We start from the raw sequence: 27,643 nt of genomic DNA, 5'->3' as shown, positions 1-27,643 counted from the left end.
TGCAATAATTGAATAAATTGGTAGATTTGCTTTTAAATGCAAACTGAATTGCATTTCCTCCCAATCTCTAACAGGTGCCATTTTGCCTCAGGCAGCGGAATGCCTTGAGCTAACTTCCCAGTTTTCACATGCACCCTGGAATTTTTCTCTGCTCTGATTTTCGAAGGCAAAGGTTTTGGTCTGAAAACTTCCAGTTCAGTCAAGTTCATAACCGAAAGCATACCTTATTCTGCCGGTGCTTGTTAATCTGCCTGCTGACTCTTGCTTGACCGCAGTAACTCCCCTCTTTTTAAACCTGACAGAGCCAGTCTGTTGGCCACAAACCTGCACCTCAGCATTTTCTTGCTTGACAGCCAGGCTCTTGATATTTATGGAGATGCTCTCAAGTAGCTGCGTTCCCCCTGTTGCTCCATGCTTGAAGGGTTATTTTTGCATAGCTGCTAGTCAATACATTCCCCTCTGGTGATATAGTAAGTATAAAGAAGCAAATAACTACAGACGAGTGCCTATAATAACTTGGGTAATGACAATATCTTTGGCTAAAACAAAACAAAAAAACCCACCTCTAGCCTGGAGCATATTGCTTAACTGCTGCTGTTAAACAAAGAAGAAGGAGGATTTCCAGGTGCTAAGATCAGACCCACATTTCTAATTAAATTGCTGAGAACAGAAAGGGATGAACTTGATGGGACGTGGGGCATGGAACAGAATGGGCTGGCAACAGCAGGCCAAAATACAAAACAAAACTCTGTCCAAGAGAGAGGTGGTGGAGGGGATTTTATTTTATGGAGCATTCTCTCATAACACTAGAACTCATGGACATTCAGAGAAGGTGAAAGTTGGAAGATCCAAGACAGATGAAAGGAAGTAATCCTTTCACACGGCACATCATTAAACTATGGAACTCACTCCCACAGGAGGTATCAATGGCCACCAACCTGGGTGGCTGTACAAGAGGATCGGATGAATTCATGGAGGAGAGGGCTATCAACAATGAGTTGCCATGATGGCTATGCTTTGCCTCCATGGTTGAAGGCAGTATCCTTCTGAACACAAGTTGTGGGAGAGCGCTCTTGTGATTCGGTCCTACTTCAGACATACCTAGAATCAGTTGGGAGGAACCCTGAGCATCATCTAGCCCAACTCCCTGCAGTGCATATGCATATGCAGCTGTCCCTTATGGGAATCAAACCTGTGACCTTGGTGTTATCAGCACCACGCTCTAACCAACAGAACTATCCGTATTTGTGGGTTTCCCACAGGCATCTGGCAAACCACTGTGAGAACAGAATATGGGACTAGGCAGGCCATTGGGGCTGATCCAGCAGACTCTTCTTACGCATGTTCTTACTTGTGCTCACAATTTTATCAGGGTGGTTATAAGTCCATACAATCACACTTTCAATGTCATTTGTGCCTACAAAACAGGCATCCTGCTTCATTTGCAGTAGGTGTGCATCCCATGCATTGCAAGGAATGCAATGAACACCATAGGAGCCAACTTCTAGGAGTCATGGGGGCTTCGGCCCCCACAATAAAATATTTGAGGGGGCTGGGCCCCTACAAAGTTGATGGGCATTTCCATTCAAATGGTGTGTGTGAACTGTGACATGTGATCAATTATGCAGGGTGGGGCTTACCTGGGCCCCCTCAATATTTTATTCAAGTCGGCACCCCTGATGAGCACAATAGGCTTCTCCCACTCTTGTTCCCCAGTGACTGGCGTTCAGAGGCATAACTGCCCCTCATCCTGGAGATAGAATATACCCATGATGAGTATTTATTTATTTAATGGGGATGGGGAACCTATGGCCCTCCAGGTGTTGTTGGATTACAACTCCCATCTCCCGCAGCCAGCAAGGCCAATAGTCAGGGATGATGGGAGTTGTAGTCCAGATTATTATTATTATTATTAATTGAATTTATATACCGCCCTATACCCAGAAGTCTCAGGGAAGTTCACAGAACAAAATCAAAATATAAAACCACAAAATATATAATCAAAATAAAAACAACCCAATAACACTCCCCAGTGCATCTGACAGGCCATAATTTCCTCTTCCCAGGTTTAACAAACATAGTCTGCTTTTCTGTACGTCACCCAAAGTGATTTGTAAACTCTCTTTCTTTCTGTGTATGTGTCTCAATGCAAATAAGAAAAATCAAATATTTAAGCCATTATAAAGAACAGTCCTAAGGGGCGAACACACCAATGGTCTCAGAGCACATGGCCGCCTTCCAGATTCTCAAAAAAAAAACCATGGTTGGAACATCCCATTTTGCTACTTGAGGTGGAGTGGGGCTTTGCCCATTGCCACCATGTGCCCTGACACAGGTGGAGAAGCACCACCACTATCAGTGCCAATTTGGGGCACACTAGCACCAATTTCAGGAAAAGGACAGGGCAGGCAGTGCACCCAGCAAGCTTGGGAAGCTTCTGCCGCCTGAAGCAGTGACCTCACCCTGCCTAATAGCTGGGCCGGCTCTCTAAAGGGCCATAATTTATTCTGAGAGCAGAATTTATATTTGCTGTTGCCAGGGTCAAAATTTATTTACTTAACACTCTGCTTAGCAGGCATCGTGCAGCAATTGCTCTCTCGGAGACACAAAAACATAATTGAATTCACTTTAACACCACTAGTCTACATCCGTCAACGATTCCGCACAACAGTGCAATCAGAGAAAATTCACAAATCATAGCAAGCACTAATTAATCCAGGAAACCTGAAGAAAAGAAAAGAAAAACCCATTAAAGGCACATCATAAAGCCAGATATTAGGGGCATGCAATTAAGAAAAGACAAAAGGCCTTGACACTAGGTGACAATGGGTAGTATGTGCTCTAACAGAGGGCACTGTTGTTACCGTACTGCTCTGCAAAAAAAAGTCCTGGAGTTGTGCTCCCCTGTGCCTCCAGCTTCAAGGAACCTCAGGTTACCACTCTTGCAGCCATACCAGAGCTTCTGGGTCATCTCTGGTGGTTGTTAGGTTAGTGCATGGGTAGACAAACTAAGGCCCGGGGCCCGCATCCGGCCCAATCACCTTCTCAATCCGGCCAGCAGACAGTCCGAGAATCAGCGTGTTTTTACATGAGTAGAATGTGTCCTTTTATTTAAAATGCATCTCTGGGTTATTTGTGGGGCATAGGAATTCATTCTTTTTTTTTCTTTTTAAAATATAGTCCGGCCCCCCACAAGGTCTGAGGGACAGTGGACCAGCCCCCTGCTGAAAAAGTTTGCTGGCGCCTGGATTAGGGTCATTAAAGCCCAGCTACCTCCATCCAAGTAGACTTGGGGTATCAGCACCCCACGGAGAACTCTTGCGCCTCTCATAACAAAGGTGGGTCAGTGAGCACTCCCAACTACAAACCTGATTCTTTGGGGCAGGTGTGCGAAAGCTTTGGACCTCCGGATGTGGCTCCCATCATGCTCCCTGGCGCTGATCAGAGTTGTAGTGCAGCAACATTTTGGAGTTGCAAATGCGCCCGGCCGCAGCCCTGGTTTTTTGGGGTGTGAGCACAAGCCCCTCCAGAACAGGTTGAAAGCGCCACTCTCCCGAAGAGATGAGCCACCCGCTCTCAGGCACTTCCCTCTGGGTCTGGACTGAGTTTCCGTGTGTTGGCCCTCATCCAGCCCGTTACTGCAGCCAGGCACTGTTGCAATGGAACATATGGAGAGCATTTGTTGATCCGACACAAGGCGTAAAGCAGGATTGAGGAGAAAGAACGCACCGCGGGCGCGCACCGTCTCCGCATTATCCCCTTTTGATTCATTCACAATTTGTGGCACTTATTGCCGACTATAAACTCGGAGGTGAAGACATTTTCCTTTTCCCTCCCCTCCTCCCAGAAAAGCATCAGAACTGCAGACTTAAGCAAGTGGTGTGTTAAGTCGACTGCAGCAGCAACATAATAGCTATACAAACTACACAGCCTAAGAACATGTAGCGGAGCGGGGGGCGGGGAGAGAGAGAGAGATCCCTAACATGGAATCTTTGCAGTGTGAAAAAAAATTCTTTTGTCTCTCCCTCGGCCAATCTCCTTGCAAAAGCGCCTTTTGCCCCGTCTCGGTGGCTGGGAGGATCTTAGTTAAAGAAACATCACTAACCACTAACTCCCATTGGAGCCCGTTGGGGTCCACTGCACTTTATGAAAAGCACAGGGAATCACATAATGAACAACACAAGCAACAACCGGCAGCATCCCTCCCGCGCTTTCATTTACCTGCCCCAAGGCCAGTGAAATATAAGCTCCGTGCAAGGACGTGCTCAGGGTACCAATGGCTGAGATGCCGAACGTGACATGATGGGGCATAGGGGAACTGCCAGAGGAAAAGCCATCAAGGGCCCGCTCCCTCCGTGCGGAGCAGCCATCCATTGCTGGAGTTAATGAAAACTCCCACGCAGATCCGGCTCCGTCGCATCGTGTGCGCGACTGGTCCTTGTCAGCCGTCCCCCCCCCCAGGGGGCCAAGCCAGAGGCAGTTCCCCCCTTGCTGGGTTCTGAGGCCCCGGGTCTCCTCGCATGCATCGGGCAGGGGCTGTAAAAGCACCCGAGATCTTTGCTGCCTCTTCTGAATTGCAGCCTGGCTGTTCCTTTCAGGAGTAAGTGAAGGGGGGAGTGACGTGTCTGCAGGCTGAACCTGTGTTGTGCACCTTCTGTGAGCATCACCACCACCACCCCGGACACACACACACACACACACACACATGAGCATTGATTTGTGAAAGCTAGGGGAAAACTGTACAGGAGGATCAAGTCTTAAGGCCGCATGGTTTGGAACTTTTTTAGCTTAAGACAGGTTGGTTGGCATCCATCTGTCTCGGAAGAAAATGGAAGAGTGCGTCTTTGGGGGTGAAGTCAAACTGTTGGAAGGTTACAGCATCTCTTGTGGAGAGCGATATGGGAGAGACATGTTTTGTTGCAGCTGGAGCAGATGAAGGTGTCTGTTGTGCTGCCACCGATGCACCATAGCGTTTCTTCTCTCTGCACTCTTCAGAACAGTCCTTCCTCCTCTGGTCACTGCTGTGGATACACAACCTGTCTGTCTCCAGGCACTGGCATCATCTGCAAGGGATTCCCGCATGGTGGGGTTGATGTTTCCAACCTTCATGTCGTGTTTGCGGACATCATTGTAACACAGAGTTGGTCTGCCAACGGGCCTAGTGCCTGAATCCTGTTCCCTGCAGAACACATCCTTGGGGATCTCGAAATAGGGAGAGGCAAAATATGCATTCCAGGTGTTTTGGATTATTCTCATCATCACTATTAGCATCCATACCCTACCTTTTCTCCAAAGAGCTCAAGGTGGCATGCAAGGTTCTCTTCTTCCCCTTTCATTTTTCTCCACAACAACCCTGCAAGGTAGGTTAGAGGTTACGTGGACCACGGGCCTGATCCACTTTTGAAGCCACCCAGGTTGGTGGCCATCACTGCCTCCTGTGGGAGTGAGTTCCACAGTTTAACTATGTGCTGCTTGTAGACTCAAACAAAAGTACTCTTTCATACAGCATAAGGGGTGCCCAAACTTTTTTCAAAGAGGGCCATTTGATGAAGTGAACATGCATGAGGTCTGACCGAAGTTCTTCAGCTTGAAGTTGTTCAGCTTTTTTTACAATTTTACCCCAGGACATATACTGCCACAGGGGGCGCGCTAAATTAGGCCCCCAAAATGAACTTTGGACATGCCTGGGCCATAAACTAAGGAATTCACTGCTACAAGGGGATCCTGCAAATTCATGGAAGATAAAGCTATCTGTTGCTAATAGTTCAGTGAGGGTCATATTGCCTCCAGAAGCAAAGGCAGTGTGCCTCCGGATATTAGTTGTTGGAGGTCAGATAAAAGACAGCCCTGTTGTGCTCATACCCACCTTGTGAGTCTCCCATATGCATCTGGTTGGCCACTGAGCAGCGAATGCTGGACTAGATGCGTCAAGGGATCTAAATCCAGCAGTGCGCTTCTTATGCTCTTATGTTCACAGTGTTAAGAGACAAAGCACGTTTTGCACACAGAAGGTCCCAAGATTAATCCTCAGCACCTCCAATTTAAAGAGGATCCCAGGTACCAGAGCTGGAAAGCAATCCAGAGGCCAACTTCTCTAACAAAACAAAACAAAATAGTAAAATAAACTCAGCAAGTGCACAGGCTTCAGGTTTTAGTTGTTTGTTTGTTTGTCTGTTTGTTTGTTTGTTTGTTTGTTTGTTTGTTTCAGAATTTATAAACTCCCAAGCAGTGTACACAAAACTAAAAAGTTAAAAACTGCAGAAATAAAGTAGAAAACCTTTGGGAAGGTTTTCAAGAAAAGAAATTAAAAGGTGGATAATAAGACACTGAAAACCTAGAAATATTGGGTTACATTCAATGTTAGTTCTATTCATTGAATAGACCCACTGAAATAAATGGCCATTACTCGCTTAGGTCCATTTATGTAAATGGGTCTACTCTGAGTAGAACTTAGTTGGATGCTGCCTGCTGCCTTGTTGTTCTCCTGCATCACAATCTGGTGTGGCATGTCTAAGACAAGCAACCACAAGTTGACAGCCTAAAGTGGCTGAGATCTACAGGACTGTTGTTGTTGTTGTTGCTGCTGTTGTTTACTATTATTAGCATTTATTCACCGCTTGGTCATTAGCATTTCTAAGCGGTGTGCATAAAAAATAAACCATGCAGAAAACGAAGTAATCAAAATTCATCATAAAACCATTGGAAACCCAAGCACTGCCTTAAAATGAGAAGAAATTCTTGGACAGGCATCTCCAAACTTCGGCCCTCCAGATGTTTTGGACTACAATTCCCATCTTCCCTGACCACTGGTCCTGTTAGCTAGGGATCATGGGAGTTGTAGGCCAAAACATCTGGAGGGTCACAGTTTGGGGATGCCTGTTCTTGGACATGTACCTGAAGTTCAGCTAGGAAGGCAGCCTGACCAAAACTCAGTAAGGAGAGGGTTCCACAGGTTTCTATGGCTATATTGTCGTAAAGCTCCATTCATGAGGGGTGGTCAGCAAAATGCCATTGGGGTCTGCACCCCCATCATTTTTGCCCCACCCCCAATTTAGAGTTTATGGTCAGGGTGAGCATCAGACAGGCGCCATACATCAGCCACTGCATCAGGTGGCTGTGAGTCGACTGCCTTTTAAATTACCTATCATGCCCCAGCAACAGGATCTCTCTGGGACTCCAGGTGAGGCTTTAAACAGCAGGTGGATTGGCAGGCCCATTGGCCACAGCCATAAACCTGCAGCTAGGAGTGCCCAGCATTGGTGCCAGTGAATACACCAAGGGATTCTGGGCTCCATCACCAGGGGGTGATGGGTTCTGCAGCTGTGATCCCTGCATAGCAGGGGCTTGGACTAAATGACCCTTTCAACGCTGCAATAGTAATTGTGATAGCACTGCCACTGATTGCTGCTTCTTTATACGCAGGGATTGCATGTGAAATTGTGTGGAGATTTCCAAATACCATTATCAGTGTTTAGAATGCTTCTTCCACTGATGGTGACTCTGACCTATTTGTATGCATGTACAACTGAGTTTTTGCTTTGCTGTATTGCGCTTTATGCCTATGTTTATTTATTTGCTTATTTGTTTCTTTCTTTGTTTATTCTAAGCGTTTGTGCCTTGCTTTTCAGTGGAAAAGTCTCCCAGGATGGCTTACATAGAAGACAATCTCTGCCTGCAGGCTTCCAATCTAAAAGGAAAAGGGAAAAAAACACGACACACAAGGGGAAAGGGACGTGGAGGGAAGAGGAAAATCAGAATCAAAACTCAGGCACTGATTTATAAACAGTTGTTCTAATACTGAACAGATGGCATGCAGACATGCCTGATGTTGTTCCTGTTTCTGGTTTATTGTTTATGGTCTGTAGACCAAATAAACTGAGACTGACTGATCAGTAGATAGACAGATAGACAGATAGATAGAAGAGAGATCTGCATACATCCCAACCACAATTTGGACCCAAACACCCTCAAAGTGATGCACAACATATTTAAAACACATCAGAATTTACTGTAAAATAAAATGTCGCCAGTTAATCATCAATCAAAATAATATAATACTGTGAAATAACAGCATGGAGGGAGCAGAAGGAAGCCTTCACATACTTGAGGATTAAAGAGTGCTGTCACCAGCCCTACAGTTCTTGTACTTAAGGACTAGAAACCTGAACAGACCATGAGAAATTATTTTTTGTTTTAAAGCAGCTTATCTCAGTAAATGTGCTCTCACTGGTTAAACCTCCCCCCCCCTCGCAATATTTCTCATTGGTCAGTGTATGGAATGCAGGGACTAGAAACCTGAGCAGACAATGTGAAATGCAGTACTAAACAACTTCCAATACAAATCCCTGCTTATTTTTCATCCGTGGAGATGGGGGGGAGGGGTGCACAGAAGGGGGAAAGCGCATTTTGGGGGAGGGGCGAGCTTCACCTGTTGGAATTCCAAGAGCAATTCCATCAAGGCATTTCGCCTTCCCCCTCCCAGTCCTGAAGACCCTTTCTTTTCTGAAGCCCTCCTCGTTTGGAAGTGGTTAGTTTCCGTGGGAATCCGCGCCGCTCAGCCAAGCGCAACCCCCATCCCGAGCTGAGGATGCAGCGCCTTCCCTCCGAGGAACCGGCCATGTGGGCGGTGGGGGGGTGAACTATTGGGGGAGACCTGCCAGGACTCCCCCACATCCCTCCACCAGGCACCACCTCTCTCCGGGATCGAGTCAGGAGGAAGGCATCAACCTTGTGTTTCTGACACACAGAGACCCTAGCCCAGCTCCCTATACGGAGAATGGGCACCGCACGCTCTAACCGCAACACACACACACACACAGCGGTCCTCCACCCCCATCCCAAACCGGAAATCGAACTTGCTGTGAATCAACTAGTCTGTCCCCAGCTCCCCCTCCCCCCTCTGGTCCCCTCCCCCGCCACCACATCTGCCCCTGCATCCAGTCCAGGCACCTGCCGGCTCGCTCTCGCCCCATCGCTCTCGCGCGCCCCTCCCTTTCGACATCACTTCTTCATGGTCTCCATTGCGGACTTTTAGCCGGGAGGGGGCTTTCCCCCCACCACTGTCTATTTGCAAGGGACGCCTCCCCACCACCACCACCACCATTTCTCTCTCTAAGGACTCTGGCTGGCGTGTTGCTTTTTTAAGGGAGGGAGCTCATCATCTCCCTAGATTTTATTTCTTTTATATCCGAACGCCTCTCCTTTTCGACCAGCGCCGGTCTTCTTCTTCTCCTTCTCCTTCTCCTTCTCCTTCTCCTTCTCCTTCTCCTTCTTCTTCTTCTTCTTCTTCTTCTTCTTCTTCTTCTTCTTCTTCTTCTTCTTCTTCTTCTTCTTCTTCTTCTTCTTCTTCTTCTTCTTCTTCTTCTCGGGTGATTTCCCAACCTCAGAAAAGCTGGAGAGAAGAACCAAGGTAAGAGATTTGGAAAAGTGAGACTTCCACACCAGGGGCTGTGGTGGCTTCCGAGTGGGCTGTGTGTGTGCGCGCAGTCAGAATCGTTTTGCGGCTGGGAGGGAAGAGGGCGAGAGAGAAGGGCTGTTTCCACGCCCTATGGACGCCGCCGGAATGTTAAACGCGGTGCGTGTGCGAGTGTGTGTGTGTGGGATTCGAATCCAGCTCTTGGCTCGGGGACAGCAGCGTCTCACTTCCTGGGCGCTTGGAAGCCCAGCTGCGCGTTTGCGGGGAAGTGGGGACCAGGTGGAGACGGCGCCAGCCTCTGTCTGTCTGTGTAGGATGTGAGTAAATTTCCCTTAAGAAGAAGAAAAACTCGTTGGGAAGGGAACTAGTTTCGGGAAACGATGTGGAGGCGGCTTTCTCCTTCCCTCCCTCCCTCCCTCCACCCTATCTCTGCCACCCCCTTCTCTCTCTCTCTCTCTCTCTCTCTCTCTCTCCGCCACCCTTTCTCTGTCTCTCTCACTCTCGCTCTGCCATCTGCTTCTCTCCCTCCGCCCCAGTCCCCCAGTTTGGGAAATATCGGTCGCGATGAATGAGGGGAATTGCACTTTGGGGGACTCAAGTCTGTCATAGAAGGCGTTCTTCCTCTCCCTAGTCAATTACAACCCAGACGCGCAAAGCAGATAGCAGTTGGCAACGTGCCTCCCCTGCTTGGGTGACTTGCTCCGTCCTCTGCCTGTCTGCGTGTGTGCAGCTTTAAAATCCAACCATTTGATCTCAGGGAAACACAACTTAATTTTTCCTCTCTCTGTGTCTCTCTCCCCGTCCCTCCCTCCCTCTGTCTCCCGGACTGGTCTCTCTCCCACCGCTGCCTCCACGCCGGAACGTCAGGTGGTGAAATTTCCTCTTATAGGTTGAGCAAAGCATCTTGATTTGAGAGGGGGTTAAAAAAAAGAAGAAAAGAAGGAAAAAATATCCAACCCTTCGAATCCTGCGCCTGATTTGGACCCTACACACCACCACAAGGGAGGAGAAGGAAGCTCTTCCTCCTCGCTGTGTCAGGAAAGAGGAAGGAGGGAGGGAAATCCCTTGGAAATAACGACTGGAAGAGCGCGGGGGGGAGAGACTGGGAATCGCTCTCTCGGCTTCTTCACTCTCCCTTGGAAGAGGAGAGCCCAGATGGGTCTGGGCAGGAAACCTGGGATTGCTTCTTCGTTTAGGGGCTCCAGAAAACGCCGTTCAGACCAAGGAAGTTGAATTGTGGTTGCCGCAGAGTTGTTAGAGGAGGAGGAGGAGGAGGAGGAAGAAGAAGAGGCTTCTGGCTGGTGGGAATTAATAATTACAATCAAACCGGCAGATTTACGCTTTGGCTTCTCAGGATCAATTTCTTCCAACGTCACGACAGCAATTTTTTCCTCTCCGCTGGACCAACTGGCTGTGGATTTTATATGTGCTTCCAAAGAGAGAGAACAGAGAGAAGAGAGAAGTGGGGGAAGGAAAGAAATCGAGCTCGGTGGCTATTTATTTCATTTCATTTTTAAAAGTATCCCTCTTCGTATTTATCCTGTCGCTGGACCAGGCTCTCCAATGCCTTGGCACTGCCATGGGATGTGAAGATCTCTTAGCCTGGTTGTTTTGACCACCCCCTCCGATCCCCTCGCTTTGCCCAGTACTCCAAAGTCCACATATATGAGATGGAAAATCGAGGGCTGCTAGGCTCCCTTTGTTACCTGATGCTCAATGCCCCCTTGCTCTTCATGGTCCAGGGTAAGTCCCAAACTTCTCCCCCCCCCCCGCTTTAATTTTGGTAGCAAAATCAAGGATCTGGTTCTCAGTCTGCAGCAAGTGTCTGTATTTTAACTGCCTTTCACTTCTGTTTCCATAATCTGCGCAGGCAGCTGGCTATAGATGCATAACTGACCTGATGTCTGGAAGCCAAGCAAATTGATATGTGCACCATTATATATTTTTGTGTGTGACAGAGAGATAGATGCTGCACTGTTTGCGTGTTTTGTGGGTTGCTTGTATCAGAAAGAGCTCATGCCGTTGGAAATGCAGGGGTCTGGGGAATGATGCTGAAGAGAAAAGGGTGCAGGCAAGAGAACACAGCCCGGGCTGCAGGACTGAGGGATGCCTGCACTCTTGCTGCAGAGAGGGAGAACCCAGAGCAAAAGGGGGTGGTGAAAACAGTAGAGGGGTACCACCGTGTCCCAGACACACAACCCTTGAAATGTGGTGGTCCCTAGAAAGTGGAGAGGGTGGGAAAATGTATCTCCCTGCAGGCTTTTGTTTTTGCTGGGGGGGGAGATTTATCCGGCAAACTTTTACAGTCTCTCCTCTGACACTTGTCTGATATGGATGGGTGCCCAGACTGCAGTGATCACCAGGGGGTGCCAGAGGGTGGGGGTGGGGGGCATGGCAGCCATCCCTTGTCAACAAGCAAAGATGGGTGGAGAACCTCGCCCTTTGTGATACACCATAATTGGGGTCTTACAGATGAGTCCATTTCTGGGCACTTGAGGGGATAGAGGGACTCGACAACATGACCTCTGGGTTTCCCCCTCATGGTCCCTGCCACCCTTCAGTTCCATGTAGCGTGGGCTGCTAGTTCAGGAAAGCCAATAAAATCTCCTCCTTCTGCAACGTTTTGCTGTGAATTTTGGACTCTTAGCAGAACAGCTCTGTTGTGTCTTTTTCCATCTCTCCCTGTTTGCCACCCTATCCTTCTCCCCCCCCCCTTTTTATTTTTGGTCTCCAGCTACATTTACAGAAGTTCCTAAAGATGTGACTGTTAGAGAGGGGGATGATATTGAGATGCCTTGTGCTTTCCGGGCCAGCGGATCCACCTCTTACTCCTTGGAAATCCAATGGTGGTATCTTAAGGAACCAGCACGAGAAATTGCTCACGAATTAGCCATCAGTGGCCCCGGCAGCAGAACCAAGGTAATAAATCCTCACAAATAGAGATATATATCCACCCATGCATAGACCATTAATTAGCAAGGTTTGATACAGACCATGGGAGGTAGGAACAGAAACCCAATACGTGGTTTTTTTAAGAGAGAGAGAGAGAGAGAGAGAGAGAAGGAACGAAAGAAAGAAAGAAAGAAAGAAAGAAAGAAAGAAAGAAAGAAAGAAAGAAAGAAAGAAAGAAAAGGAGTCCAGCACCACGCATCAAGAAAGTGGTATTTCTGGGGTTGCTTCTGCTTATCTCCACCTCTGCCGCACGTAACAGAGTGGATTCAGACGAATAAGTGAGGAATGCAGTCCACTAGGGGGTGTAACATTTGCCACAGAGGGGGCACTAGCAGGGACATTCAGGAATGTGATGGATCCATGGTTGGTTCACAAATGGGACTTGGTGGCTTCAGAATCAAGGGGCCATAGGGAGATAGGATGCTGCCTTTTACAGAGTGAAACCATTGTTTCATCAAGCTCATTACTGTCTACACTGAAGGGCAGCACCTCTGCAGGGTTCCTCCACAACCTTAAACTGGAGATGCAGGGATCAAACCTCAGACCTTCTGCTTGCAAATAAAAATTTCCACCACTGAGCCTCAGGCCTTCCCCTTCAAGCGGTGGTGCGCCTATGTGAGGGATGGCCAACGATCAAAGCTCACTTGTGGAGCTCGCATGTTACCCACACATCCAGGGTACAGGATTCTTCAGCACATTCAGCTGCTCTGCTGTGAGTTCTCCAGTGACAAGGCGTCAGGAGGTGTACGTGCATGTGTGAACAGGCCTTCAGTGGTGCATTTCCAATGCACCACCCCTAGGTTCATCGGTTTATATATTTTTATAAAAAATGGTTGCAGGGTGAGCCACAACCTTTGCATTTTGGTGATGATGCATCATAGCAGCCACATAGGAAGTTGGAACTCAAAAGGGAGAATCAGCCTGTGAGGACATCAACTGGTTGTCTGAATGGGAGGCAAGATGGACTGGTAGCAGAAAGGAGCAGAGCATTTTTGGTTCAGAGCAGGTGGGGAGCAGGTGGGGAGCTTGAGCATGTTTTCTGGGCTGGTGATAATTACAGTGGTTATCTGCAGCATGACAAATGTTGCTGTAGGGTATTTATGATGTACAGTTAAAATTAGATGACAAGGACTTTCTCGGCACAGGGAAACGGACACACAAAATGCAAGCTACCTCCATGGGTGAATGTTTGCAAGTCCCCATATCAGTGCTATCTGAGGCCCACTGAATCAAGTTGCAAATCTGCCCTCGATGAAAGATGGGGAAGGGAAGGATATGGGTAGAATTATTATTATTATTATTATTATTATTATTATTATTATTATTATTATTATTGGTTGTTGTGAATGGTAATTGTTGGTGAACTTCCCTTTCATTCTTGGCTTAGAGATGAATGCTTGGACTATAAGCCAGTGCAGTGTAGTGGTTAGAGTGTCAGACTAGGACCTGGAAGACCAGGGTTCTAATCCCCACTCGGTCATGAAGTTCCCTGGGTGACCTTGGGCCTGTCACTCAATCACAGATGGGGAGTGGGGGACGATGGACACCGCTTTGAGGTCCTCAGAGGAAAGGTGGGATATCAATGCTATAAGTAAATACTTAAAATATCGCAATGTGGCCTGGGTGTTGTTGTGCCACTGCACCTCTGCTTACCCAGCTATCATTCCACCCCTTGTGCCTCCTTTGACTTTCCCTCTCTCTCTGCTTATATGGACACCGGTGAAGGTTGTTCCATTAGGGCAAAGGGGACATTGTCTTCAGCTGGTTCTCATCTGCCTGCCTTCTCGCTTGCACAAAGGTTCCAGTAGGTGTCACTGACGGTCACCCTTGCCTTGCCTGAAGGCAGGCAGGGAGGGTGGGAACAAAGCTGGAATTAGTTGGTTCTGCCTATCATTGGCTCTGGCGCCACCTACTGTTGGTCTCCCTGTTGTCCACCCCACCAGTCCCAATGAGCACCAGAAACCACTGACCATAATCATAGGAAGGGCTCATGATGGTCCAGGAAACTTTTGCCCAACATGGGCTGCAACCCTCAGATTAAGAGTCTTATGCTCTACTGACTGAGCTATCCCCTGATGAACACTCAGAGTTAAGAGGTAGGAGGCTGATCGGCATCAGAAAATGCAGGAAATTCATAAGGGGTGCATTGAGTGATTGTGGTGAACTAGACATGGACTGGGAAGACTGTCTCAGATGTGAAGTTCTCCTTGGGCAAGCTGCTAAATCTCAGTCTTACTGTACAGCTTCCTTCCCCAACCTAGTGCCCTCCATATCTTTTGCACTATCACTCCCATCAGCCCCAGCCAGCATGGCCAAATGGCAGGGGTGATGGGAGATGTAGTCTAATGACATCTGCCTCACGGGTTTGTTGAGAGGACAAAATGTGAGGATGACTAGGTAAGCTACCCCAAGACTATGGAGAAATGAAAATGCAATTAATTTAATAGGACTGGGGCCTGATTATGTTAATTTCAGTTCATTAATTGCATGGGAATTAATTTGTTAAATTTGCATATCAAGATAAAAGCAATTGTTCTGAAGGAGAAAGGGTGCTTGCTTTGTTTTCAAGTGATGTACGACTCTCCTTGCAGACGACTTTATCTTAGAAGATGCATCCTCCTCTCATACACAGGAGGGAATGCCTCTTTTAAGGTAGCCCTTGCCACCTGTCATTTGCATAAGTATTTGTGCTGAAAACTTTTTAGTAAAAAAAAATTAAGCAGGGACCTGGTTGATTAGGGCACCACTTTTTCATGGCAAAATTCACGAATCTCTGCTGAGAAGGAATTTCTATTGTGTTCCCATGTAATTGTGCATAGGACTGCAGTCTAAGTTACCCCTCAAAAATTCAACAGTTATTGATTAAATGTTGCAGTCCTTGGAAAATTATTATTATTATTATTATTATTACTATTACTATTACTGTTATTATTATTCATTCTAGTAAGAGTAGAGCTAGGAACAGAATTACTACTGATTTGCCTTTTTCTTTGGTAATCAGATGCATATAAGATTTGCCAGTCACTGCTAAATCCATAACCTGCTTTACTTAATGGCACGATAAACGGATCACACCAAATAATTAAAGATGAACCAATAGGATTCTGCTGAAACACTGGTGAATGATTGTTATGGTATACCACTTTTTTTTGGGGGGGGGGGGTACATCTAAGATGATGCAAGTGTACACCTAAAGATGTAATGCATGAATATGACTCACATGCTTGCAGAACAGGTGCATTATCTAGGTTCACTTGTGGAAAAAGATGGGTTTAGCTATGGCTCTCTGTTGAGGGCATCCAGTTTTGTCTCCACGCCATGTGTGAAACGCCCCTTATTCCAGCGGCGCTTGGTGCCCATCTGGACTGGTGGGGCAGAAAGCAGGGAGCTTAACAGTAGGTGGCGCCAGAGCCAATGACAGGGAAAGCCGACTAATTTTGGTTTAGTCCCCATCCTTCCACCCCACTGAATTCTGCAATGAGACTTAGGAAGGAGGAAGTTGATGGGAAGGGCCACCTCCTGGACTGGATGTAAGCAAGCAGCCAGGCAGCTGGCAGAGGACAGGCTGATGTTGGTGGTGCAGTTCGTCATTCTCCCCAATGGACCAGCATCCACTGCCTTATTCTCATTACAGACTCACTGCTCCACTGCTGTCAAGCGAGCATTCCATTTCCCTCTATCTGCCAGCCAAGTAAACAAATCTAGGAGGTGGGTTGTTTGGCACAGGGAACTTTTTCTCTGCCGGTGATTCATAGTTGTTCGCTTTCCTCTTTCTCCTTCCAATCCTCCTCTGGTGGGATGTGACCTGTGCATAGTCCACCCCCCACCCCCCTGGGAGAAGCTGTGGGATAACTCTGCAGCGGAATGATTTATCTTTGCTCTGGCTCGTAATAATTAAAATGTAGAAGAGAACCGGGGGGGGGGGGTCCCATTGCTAAAGCCCACACCGGCATCAGCTAAAACTGTGCAGCCCACTTACTGGGGCTTCAGCTGGTGAATAGGTACTAGCAAAAAAATACCCGTAAGTTATGAGTGCATACCTGTATGTGCACAAGTGCACACTCGGTTGGAGAGAAGGCTTGCATACAGCAGAGAAGAGCGTAAGGTGACAAATTGCACTCCCGCATGTTGATCCTGTTGGCAAAGGGCAAGGCATCCACTGCAGGAGTGCAGAGCCTTCCTTACGCCCACTACAACTCTGAATCCTTGTAGGAATAAATGACGCACGTTCGCTTAAAGAGGAGAACAGAAAGGGATCGCTCGGAATAACCATTGGAGTGGAAACAAACCTACTCCCCTGCGAAGGAAGGTTGCAGTGTTTGGGTCTTTTTAGTTTAGGGAAAAGGCAAGGAAGAGGTGACATGATGGCAGTTCATAAAATTAGGCATGGCATGGAGAAAGTGGATAGGAAAAGCTTTTCTCCACCTCCTTCACCCAGTGCATAGTTAAACTATGGAACTCACTCCCACAAGAGGCAGTGATGGCCACCACCTTGAATGGCTTTGATAGAAGATTGGACACATTCAAGGAGGAGAGCTATCTGTGGCGACTAAACGTGGAGGCAGTAACCTTTCTGAATAACAGTTGCTGGAAGCCACAGGAGGGGTAAGAACTCTTATGCTCAGGTCCTGCTTGCAGTTTTTCCACAGGCTTTTGGCTGTGCTAGATATGCCATTGGCCTCTTTCAGCAGGCTCTTCTTTCTTCTTACACTTTTAGGGAGGGTGTTGCGCTGCTCCCAGTGACTTGCATAAGGAAGACATGCAGTCTCCTTCCAGCTGCATCCCAAATTGCAGCCATTTCCTATGAAACCCAGCTGGAGCCGCTGATAACCAAGCCTGTTCTCATTTGTGAAGCCCCATGTAGCCATCTGCATAGCTCCGCCCTGGGCTCTGTTCCTGTGTCACAGTAAAGTCTGGCAGATTGTTGGCTTTTACATGCGATCAAGGGGTCCTGCAACGAAATGTTGCAGTGGAGAGCCCTGTCAATCAATATTCCAGGCACTCTATTCCATAGAAATACACACAATTCACCGACACCACCACCAATAAGTCAATCAGCATTCCATGGCCACTGACCATGTTTCGTAGACTCATAGAATGGCAGAGTTGGAAGGGACACTAAGGGTTTTGTCTTATGTTTGGTGTCCCCACTGCCCTTAAGGTATTTTCACTCCTGGAAGGGTTTCCTCAAGTCTTCTGATGCCTCCCTCTTGTGCTTGGATGGTGCTATTTTAGGCACAAAAAGAAAGGCACTCACCACTGGAACATCGGAAATAGATGTAATGATAGAACCAGAGGCAGGAGCTGTAAAACAGAGTTTCTTGTTAGAGTGTCCTTTCCAGGTCACAAAGCTATTGCTGAAAATGTGCTCCTTTTGATTGTATAGCATGCCAGCTCTGCTCAAAAGGAGTTGCAAAGCAGGCACTCGCCCAGCAATATTGGCTGGGGTGGCAACAGAGAGGAAAACAAATAGACGAGGTTTACATGTTGCCTTTAACCTCATCATAAAAGACAAACTGGACAATACGTGGGAGATCTGAGACAGGGCTCCATCCACCCCATCTCATTTTCTTCTCCCCAAAAAACAACAACATAGGGAAGGGACTGCTTTGATTGCTGGTCTCATCTCCAATCTAACTATCAGCATCATCGTTATCTCCTGCTCTTCCTCCCCAAGGAGCCCAGGGCACCAAACACACCCGCAAAAAAACAATACAAATAAAAACATGTTTTAAACATATAAAAACCCTCTAAAAACAAATTGAAACATCGAAAAACATTCTAAAACAGTAATATACTTTCACAGCTAGTAATTTTAAGGTCACCATGAACAGCATCTTTCTGCCACCAAATGCCTGGGTGAAAACAGTTATGTTTGTAAATTCCTCCTGAAAGTTAATAACGGGAGAGACAGATGTACCTCACCAGGCAGGGCATTCCAGAAACAGGGAACCACCACTGAGAAGGTCCTGTTGTGGGTCAATGTCAGCAGGCACCACCGCTAAGGGCCTCCTTTGTCAACTGTTGAGCCTGAGATGTTTGATAGCTTTTTTCACTTGCAGGGTTGATGCACATTGCACTATACGTTTAAGCAACGGCATACCATTTTAAACTGCCATGGCTTCCTCCAAGGAATCCTGGGGACTGTGGTTCATTAAGGGCCCTGAAAGTTGTTAGGAAACCCCTCACAGAGCTGCAATTCCCAGCACCCTTAACAAACGTCACTTCTTAGGATCCTTTGCAGGGAGCCACAACTGTTAAAGTAGCATAAAAGGGCCTTAAATGGATGGTGTGAATGAAGAGGCCCAGCTGAAGTATCCTATTTCTAACAATGACAGAGCTGTTTGCAAACTGCACTCTAGACACCATGTGGAAGATGGAGCAAGCTTGTTTTCTGCTGCTGCAGAGGGCAGGACCCAAACCAGTAGATTCAAGCTACAAGAAAGGAGATTCCGACTAAACATTAGGAAGAAATTTATGATGGTATGAGCTGCTCAACAGTTGAACAGATGACCTCTGAAAGTGGTGACCTCATCTTTAGTGGAGGTTTTTAAGCAGAGGTTGGATGGCCATCTGTCAGGGTTTCTTTAGCTGTGATTCTTCTATTGCAGGAGATTGGATGAGATGACTCTTTGGGTCCCTTCCAACTCTACAATTCTGTGATTCAATATGCTACCATATTGGGTTCTTGTAATCCATCAACTAAAGCATTCAATGATCCCTGTTGTAGAGCTAGGCTTGACAAGGTGATTTTCTCAGCATGGCAAGCTACCCTTATCAGATCATTTCTCCAGGTTCCCCTACCATCAGTAGTGCAGTGGGCAGCTGCCAGGGGATGGACTTTTTAGTGGTGGCACTCTGGCTTTGAAATCTCTTCCCTAGAAAACCTCACCAGGCACCCATTCTAATGCCTCTCCAGTGCCACGCAAAACCTTTTTTGAAATAATTCCTAGGCCTTTTTAGCTTTTTAACATCAATTGAGGTTTTATTTTGATGTTGCTTTTATAAGTTGCTGCTTGTTTTAATATCAATCCTAACCCCTAAGGAATAGGACTTACTTCTGAGTAGACATGATTAAGACTGTTAATATGACACCGTCAGATACCTTTACCATGCACCTGAAGGTCAGGATAATGGATAGTGGATAATAAGCAACAAGAAAGACTCGTGTGGAAATACAATGGATCAAAATCCACTACCCCAGGCCAGTTCACCAATAAGCTCTCTTTCTTGCTTCTGCCATTGCTATACCACATCGCAAGGTTGCCTTTGGAATTGCAGCTGCTTGCGATCTATATCAGTTAACCGACTTGCGGCCATCCTTGCTCTCAAATGCTGTTATCAAATAGCAAAATGTGATAACTGTTTTACTACCACCCAGTCAAGCCGATTGTCTTTCACCCAGACCACATACGCAGCAAGTTAAGAAGCAATTGAGTGTATCCCCAATCAAGGAAAGGTGGTCTGCCATTAACCCTGTTTGAGGAAGAGTGCTGTCTGCTTAATTGGTGCATGTGAGGTGGGGAGGGGAAAGGAGGATGTGTGCGAGAGAAATACTGTTCCGATGCATCCATTCTCCCTGCTTAATTTCTCCCTCTTTTCTTTTTCAGGTAACAAATAAGGATGCAACAAAGATCAGTGTAAGTGTGTCTCAGTACATTCTGCTTTTCTGTAAGCATCTAGCTGGAGTAGGGGTTCATGCAGAGCATAGCCTGTGCACATAGGAAAAAAACAATCCCTGTCAATTCCAGTTTAAAGAATCTCAGGGAGCAGGGATTGGAAGAGCCCTCCTGTTCCTGAGACCTTGGAGAGGGGATTGCGCATGAGACCTCACAAAGATGGGGCCTTGATTCGTTGTGGTATGCAGCCAAATGTTCTCCTTGTACACGTTCTCCTTGGATGTTCTCCTTGTCCACGTCATGTCAGACCTCCAGAGCAGGGATGGGGAAACTTGTGACCCTCTTTGGACTACAATGCCCATCATTCCCAGCCAGCACCACTCATATTTTCTTTTTTAAAAAATGATGGGAGTTGTGGTCCAACAACATCTGAAGGGCCACAGGTCTGTCCCCCCACTGGACTGGATTAAGGTAGGGGACATCCCCAGCCCTATGTGGAGATGCCAGGGACTGAACATGGGACATCAACACAGAGGACAGATGTTCTACCACTGAGCTATAGCCCTTTCCATGAAAGAAATGCTACAAGGGAGCATTTCTCATGGCAGAACTTGCAAACATATAAACCCCCGGACTGCAGTGTCACACAGTCTAGGACACTGGCTCTCAAACTTTTTTCCCTGGGCCACACTTTCAGAATTAAAATTTGCCTGTGCCACACCAACATGTTTAATTGATAAGAGATGTATTGGAAAACACAACTAGGATTGTCCTCAGTATCACTTGATGCTCTTTTCGCTCGTTTGGAAAAGATATCTACCCATATTCTGCATATATATATATATATATATATATATATATATATATATATATACACACATAGTATATTACTACATTACATTACACTGAAATGTTTCATTGATTGTCCTTGAAACTTCCTGCCACACTTCCCATCCTAAACCCTTTGAGAACCACTGGTCTAGGAGCTTTACCACTTCCTTTGACTAAGTACGTACTCTGAACTTAATTCTGAATATATATCTGCACTGCAGTCAAGATTCTTACTTCCCCCATCCCAAAGAACCCAGGGTCTGTGGAAGGGGGAGTCATTAATAGGTTATGCCCTGCCCCATCACCAAGCTACAGTTCCCAGAATTCTTCAGAGGTTGTGACTGTTAAATCAGCACAAAAGACCAAAAATAAGTTCGCTGTATTCATACATCACACAGTGGGACATCTTGCAGAAGTTTTTTCACCCCTACCCAAATGAGGTGATGCACACACTTTTCCACCTGCTACATTGTTTTTTGGTTTTTGGTTTTTAAATTATTTGGACTCATTGCATCTTAAGCTTTGGAGGCAAAGCCATCCTGGCCTGCCTCTATAAAAATTTGTTTGTTGCAAATGGGAGGTTGCCTTAGATCTGGAGCACCCACCTGTAGTTGGTTTCTCCACGAGCTGTTTGCTGGTGTTTGGAACGTAGATCAATAGGAAACAGAATCTTTGGGGTTTCTTTGATGAAGCACTTTGGAGCTGAGCTTTATTTAAATAAAGGTCAAGCTCAGGGATCCCTGAGAATAACATGCATCTTTGCAATCCTAGAATTATTTCTGGTGACAAAAAAAAGGAATAATTAAAATATAGAAAGCAGAACCATAGGAGTGTGTGTGTGTGTGTGTGTGTGTGTGTGTGAGAGAGAGAGAGAGAGAGAGAGAGAGAGAGAGAGAGAGAGAGAGAGAGAGAGAGAGAGAGAGAGAGAGAATATGCACGTCTAAATATGGACAAGATCAGAGGAGAGGGAATTGATAAAGTGTTCCGTGACAGAATTTCAGAGGCAGATGTTGCGGGCTGCATTTCAGACAGGGGAACGGGAGGGGAAATGGGGAAATATATTAGTCCCGATGCATCTATTTTTGGAAGATGATTTGGACTCACTCATGGCAACATGGCTGTGTTCAACTTTGAGGGACCTGGTGCAAGTGCATCTTTTTTTCTTTCTCCCCTTTCTCTGGCTGGGATTTTGTGTGCTTTGCAGAGGATTAAATGCAGAAGCTGTTTTTCGTTGTTATTATTATCGGGTGAGGGGTATGAAGGGCTGCAATTATTTTGGGGAATCAGAGATGAAGCATGAATGGCTGGATGCTGTTGGATGCACTTGTTTCTGCAAGAGTACGAGGGCAGGATTAGAGAGAGCCAGCACAGTGAGGTTGCTTTTGGACAGATGATACATTTTAAATGCATTATTGCTGGAAGCAGAGGGGGGAGCAAGGAGGATTAGTGGCTAGCTGTTGACTGCAACAGAGAAATGCATTTAATTAAGGGAAGGAGGAGATGGAATTAGTGGCCAGCATTTGATTTCGGATGAGTGACCCCATGCTTGGAAGCATTCCTTGGTGCAGGGGGCGGATAGAAATGGCCAAAAGCAGTGACTTGCAGCAGTGGAATATTTGATTTTGGGGAGGAAGACAAATTGAATTTTTAAGACAGAGGGAAAGGGCAGGATCGAAAGGCTTTGTTGTTGTTGTTTAATTCCACAGAGCATCTTTGCAAGGAGTTGTCCCTCTAACACTATGTCAGGCATGCTGCCCATACACTGTCTATTTTTGACAAGGGGGGGGGCAGGACTCAAGTTCCTTGAGGAGCTGCCTCATGTCCCCTGCAAGTCCAGATCCATGATCCCTCAGGTGTGTGGACCTGCGACGAAAGATGCTCTGCACGTGCTCAGGGACACTCTCATCTAATGTGTTACAATGTAAATTCTGTATTTCTAGGTTCTAGGATGGCAGTCTGGTTAGCTGAGCTAACCTACAAAGCACCCTTTTTGCTTGTAATCTGATTACCTTCAACTTCTTCCTTATGTATCCTAATGGGGCATTAGAATCAACTAGAGTGCTTTTGCAGCCAGTTTCAATATTTTGTCTCCAGGGAGTCAGAGGTAGACTTTTTTTTCCTGCTTACAGCCAATGTGCTTGAAGCCAGATTTCTGGAGTTTTATTGCACTTCTCACAATAACTTATTGGTGGTGGTATTACAGTTATAGAGGGGTGGGGGAATGCAATCACAAAAAATAGAGTGGGTCCTGAAAACATACATCTCAGGTGTCAAAAACAGAGGAATAGGAGGAGATGAAGCAGATATTTATTTCAGAATGCAGATGAGAAACCTGGATTTTAGAGCAAACTATTGCTTTTTTTTCTACAGCAGGGACAGGGGAGCTGTAGACCTCCAGATGTTGCTGGGCTCCATTTCCCATCCGCTCTTGCCAATTGGCAGAGACAGTGGTAGCTGTAGCCCATGGATAGGAAATTGCTTCCAGACAGAGGTCCAGAACTGGATGTCGCCAGCCCTCCGCAAGCCATTCTGACAGGTCATTGAGATGGGAAGGGTTCAAAGTAGAGGAGAAGCTGGTGATGCTGGTGATGATTTCATGAGACACGTGTATTTCATGGGAGGCACCATGGCTCAGTGGTAGAACAGCTGCTTTGCATGCAGAAGATCTCAAGTTCAATTCCCTGGCATCTCCAGTTATTGAGGGTCTTTTTGATTGTGGGGAAAGGTGAAAGGAATGACTTCTGCCTTAGACCCTGAGCAGCCACTGCCTGCTAGACTAGACAATGATGGGCTAGAGAGAAACAAGGTGCTCTACACCTGCCCTTCCCCTGAAGATCATCATTTGTGATATACAACTTTATAATAGCCAACCAACTAAAAGTAATTACATAGATGGATGTTTCTGGCATTTTCCTGGGAAACATGGACAGCTTTGAGGCTTCCTGCGCACGCAAGAAAAACATGGATGCACATAATCAGACTCGGGTTCAGATTAATTCCCCACTGGTACTGTACCTCCTATGTGCAAAGCAGCTTCAAGTGTGTGTTTGTCCATACAGTGTGACCAGAGACTGGTTTATCTTCAGCGAGCATATTGACCAAATCCTGCACAGCCACCTAATGTACCATTGGCAGATGCTATGTAAACATGAAACATGTAAACACTATGGCACTCGATGTTGTAAAATGCAAAGCCCATCTGTAGTTACTGAAGATAGCTTATTTGTGCAGGGGGGACTTTGTCCCCGATTTTACCTTGTGGACCACCCTGAGATCTTTTGATGAAGGGCAGTATATAAATCTAATAAATAAAAAATATATACTGTATGTCAGAATTGCAGTGTTAAGGCTGCAAATGTACACACACTTACTCAGGATTTTTTGGGGGGGGGCGGAGGTTGACATACCAGGGGGGAATAGTTGCCCAAAACTCTTAGGTTACAAGCTCTAGTCTAGGCAGTTCTGCATATGTGTATTTAGAAACGAAGTGTGTGGGGGAACATTCCCACAGTGTGCATGTAAATCAGTTATAGCTGGAAATCTAGTATGTGAGCACATTCCATAAGAGAAGATCTGGTGTGTGCCCACAGTTGCTTGTTCGCCATATAGCTGTAAGCTGTGGGAGGCAGAGATTGAGGGTTCATGTGAGTGCACCTCTATGGGGAGGAGGGTACTGTATTCTATTAAAATTATACAGCTTTCCTTGTTTGCACCTAACAGGGCACACCTCCTTTACACCCAGGAAAGTTTGCAGCTTCGATCTTGACTCTACAGTGGTGGCGGGGGGGGGGATGAGGGGGGATACCGAAGGCACATAGAATATTTCTAGAGGGGCGAGTTGTCTCCCACATGTTCAGATCTCCAAAAGAAAAATATGTTCCTGGCAGGAGTCCAGCAAGTGGGGAGAGGGAGGGACAAGTGGGAGGCAAGGTCCTTATATACATCGCGGGTCTACTTCGAGCTGTGCGCTGGAACAGACCCCAAGCTCCTTCCTCATCCCGGGAACCCAGTCCTGCTGGACGGCTAAGGCGTCTCTCTTTCGCTCTCTCTCGCTCTCTTTGCAGACGGTGCGCGTCCAGGGCAACGACATCTCCCACCGGCTGCGGCTGTCCGGTGTGCGGCGACAGGACGAGGGCGTGTACGAGTGCCGCGTGTCGGACTACGGCGACGAGGACACTCAGGAGCACAAGGCCCAGGCGCAGCTGCGCGTCCTGGCGCGCTTCTCCCCGCCCGACGTGCAGGCGGCCGAGGCGGTCTCGCACATCCAGAGCAGCGGCCCGCGCAGGAGTAGCCCGCCCGGCCGAGCCACGGCCGAGCCGCGCCTGGGAGACAAGCGCCTCCTGCCGGCGCAGGGCGAAGCCGCAGCCTCTTCTTCTTCCTCGTCAGCAGCCTCCATCCCCGCCGCGGCTTCCTCCTCGTCGTCGTCGTCCTCTTCCTCCTCCAACTCCAGCACCACGACTATCGTGGCGGCGGCGGCGGCAGCAGCAGCAGCAGCGTCGTCGGCCTCGCCTCCGCCGGGCAAAGCCACCATCCTCCGCCAGCAGCACGGATCAGGTAGGTGGAGGCGCAGCGACACCCGACGGGGCGCGGCGGGAAGCGCAGGGATCTTCCTGCGGCGCGGTTGCAGCACCTTATTTGGCAGCCGGCGAATGTGGACCATGTCGAGGCCCTGCCAGAAAGTGAGCCGTCGGGGCACGGCTGGGTGTATGTAGCAGCATCTCCCGGGAAATGGAAATATTGGGTTCCCTTTTCTGTTTGGGAGAAGCCGAGTGCCAGTTTGGAGTCCGCTTTGGGTCTCCTTTTCCAAATGGTTCCTGCTAATCCTTTTAACAAAAGCATATGGTGTGTTTGGAAGAGAAATGCCAAATCCGACCTTGTTCACCTCTTCTTCCTTGGGAAAACATTTCCCGACTATGTCAGGCTAAATTGTCAGAAGTTTTACATGAACGAAAAGATACAAAATGTACACACAGAAGGAGAATTCTGCTGTTGGGACTTAATAATTTTTTCTGAGTTTTTAAAATCTCATTTTGATGTCTCACGTGAATTTAATCACCCACCAACAGAAGGGGGAAATGTGTGTGTGTGTGTGTGTGTGTGTGTGTGTGTGTGTGTGTGATGAAAGCTTTACTACTTACATCTGCAACATTTCTTGGTTTGTGTAACATTTATGAGAATTGAGTCTAATGTAGGCAGAAAATAACTAAATGGATAGAAAATTGTCATTTCCCCAACACATTCATTTTTGCTCGTGGCTATTTAGTATTCTCTGTTTTTTTATTTAATTCCCCCACCACACCATCACCATTTAATATTTTCGTAAGAGTTCAGATATATTTCTGAGCAACTTCTCACAGAATTGTAGAAAAGTAGAGTTGGAAGGGCCCCCAAGGGTAATCTAGTCCACCTCCCTGCAATGCAGGAATAATAGCTAAAGAACCCCTGACAGATGGCCATCGAACCTCTGTCTAAAAAATCCCAATAAAGAAGAGTCCACCACCTTCTGAGGGAGTCTGTTCCGCTGTCAAATAGCTCTTAATGATTCTCAGAACGATTCATGCTCTGAATAGTGCAGTTGAAAAGCTCACACCTTTTCATAGGAACTATTTTTTTACTGCTCAGTACTAGAAAGTGGTTGTAATGCACCACTGAAAATGTGGGCTCCACACAATTTTTGCCTCACTGGGTGCCATTCAATCTACATGATGGGGATAATAGATTTATACTATCTTACGATGTTATTACAATGATTATAGGGATAATTGATGTGAAGTGTTTTCAGTCCTGTAAAGTACACTATTGTCAATTGCAATTTGGTGGAAGCAAACATGCTTTCTCACACAAGCCTTTGTTGACAGTTTTAAAGAGTTCTGTCCCGCTGCAAAAATTAGCACTGGGGAAATGTTTGTAATAGGGATCCTGCTGAGGCCGCCATGACTCTTTCTGTGATATGTTGTGTTTTGTTGCGACACCCGTGCTGGAACTGAACTCCCTTGGCAGTAGGGCCTGTTGATTTCAAAGAAGCTTATTTCCAGGTGTGATTGAGAATGTAAGAATTTGATAGCAATTCCACAAGACTGATTGCTTGTGGGAAAGGTAACAGGCATGAGGAAGTGGGTGCTTAGAGCAGATAGTAAACAAGCTCTGTACATATCAACAAAAGAGAAGATATGTGTGCTTCTGAAGATCAAACTATATCAACTATCCCTTATTTATTGGTCTGCCGCATGAGAGCATATCCTTCCTCAACCTGGTGGTCTCCAGATGTTGTTGAACTACAGCTCCTATAATACCTAGAACATAGGAAGCTTCCTTATCCTTATGAGTCAGACCATTGACCCCTCAAAAAGGTGGCATGCATTTGGGACTTTTTAGTTTAGAGAAGCATGACAGAAGTTTATAAAATGATGCATGGCACAGAGAAAGAGGATGAAGAAAAGTCCCCTCTCCATTCTCTTGTGACACTAGAATGCATGGGCATCTGCCCAATGAAGTTGAACATTGGAACATTGGAATTCAGAAAAGATAAAAGGAAGCATCTTCACACAGCACATGGTTTAACTATGGAATTCTCTCCCACGAGAGACAGTGATGGCCACCAACTTAGATGGATTTCATAGAGGACTAGCTGGCCCAGCCACGCGTTGCTGTGGCTCATCCCTGTGACTGTCCCCACCTTGTTCCAACCCATGACCTATTCTGCCCCCATCTCCCCCCCACCCCCATCTCATCCCTGTGATTGGCCCCACCCTGTCCCAACCCATGACTTATCCCGGCCCCTCGGCCCAATCTGCAAAGCCAAGCTGAGATGCTGTGGAGAGGGAAG

General features: G+C 46.9%; 1 protein-coding gene across 2 annotated transcripts in view; it reads left to right on the top strand.

The window, feature by feature from the left end:
• Window positions 1-9,611: 9,611 nt before the first annotated feature.
• Window positions 9,612-27,643, top strand: part of VSTM2B (V-set and transmembrane domain containing 2B) — a 36,245-nt gene continuing 18,213 nt past the window's right edge. Inside the window, exons 1-5 of one of the 2 annotated variants that reach the window (XM_088671845.1) lie at window positions 9,612-9,732; window positions 10,283-11,158; window positions 12,150-12,334; window positions 19,978-20,007; window positions 24,882-25,371. In XM_088671845.1, coding sequence (XP_088527971.1) covers window positions 11,086-11,158; window positions 12,150-12,334; window positions 19,978-20,007; window positions 24,882-25,371 — 778 coding nt within the window. In that variant the 5' untranslated portion in view covers window positions 9,612-9,732; window positions 10,283-11,085. Of the gene's footprint in view, window positions 9,733-9,896; window positions 11,159-12,149; window positions 12,335-19,977; window positions 20,008-24,881; window positions 25,372-27,643 lie in introns of those variants that run through there. The other variant, XM_035120861.3, reaches the window with a different exon arrangement.

This window comes from Zootoca vivipara, chromosome 6, assembly GCF_965207765.1.
Source record: "Zootoca vivipara chromosome 6, rZooViv2.hap1.1, whole genome shotgun sequence".
Lineage (NCBI taxonomy): Eukaryota > Metazoa > Chordata > Lepidosauria > Squamata > Lacertidae > Zootoca > Zootoca vivipara.
Note: the sequence above shows the minus strand (reverse complement) of the source record. Positions and strands in the feature narration are given on the sequence as shown.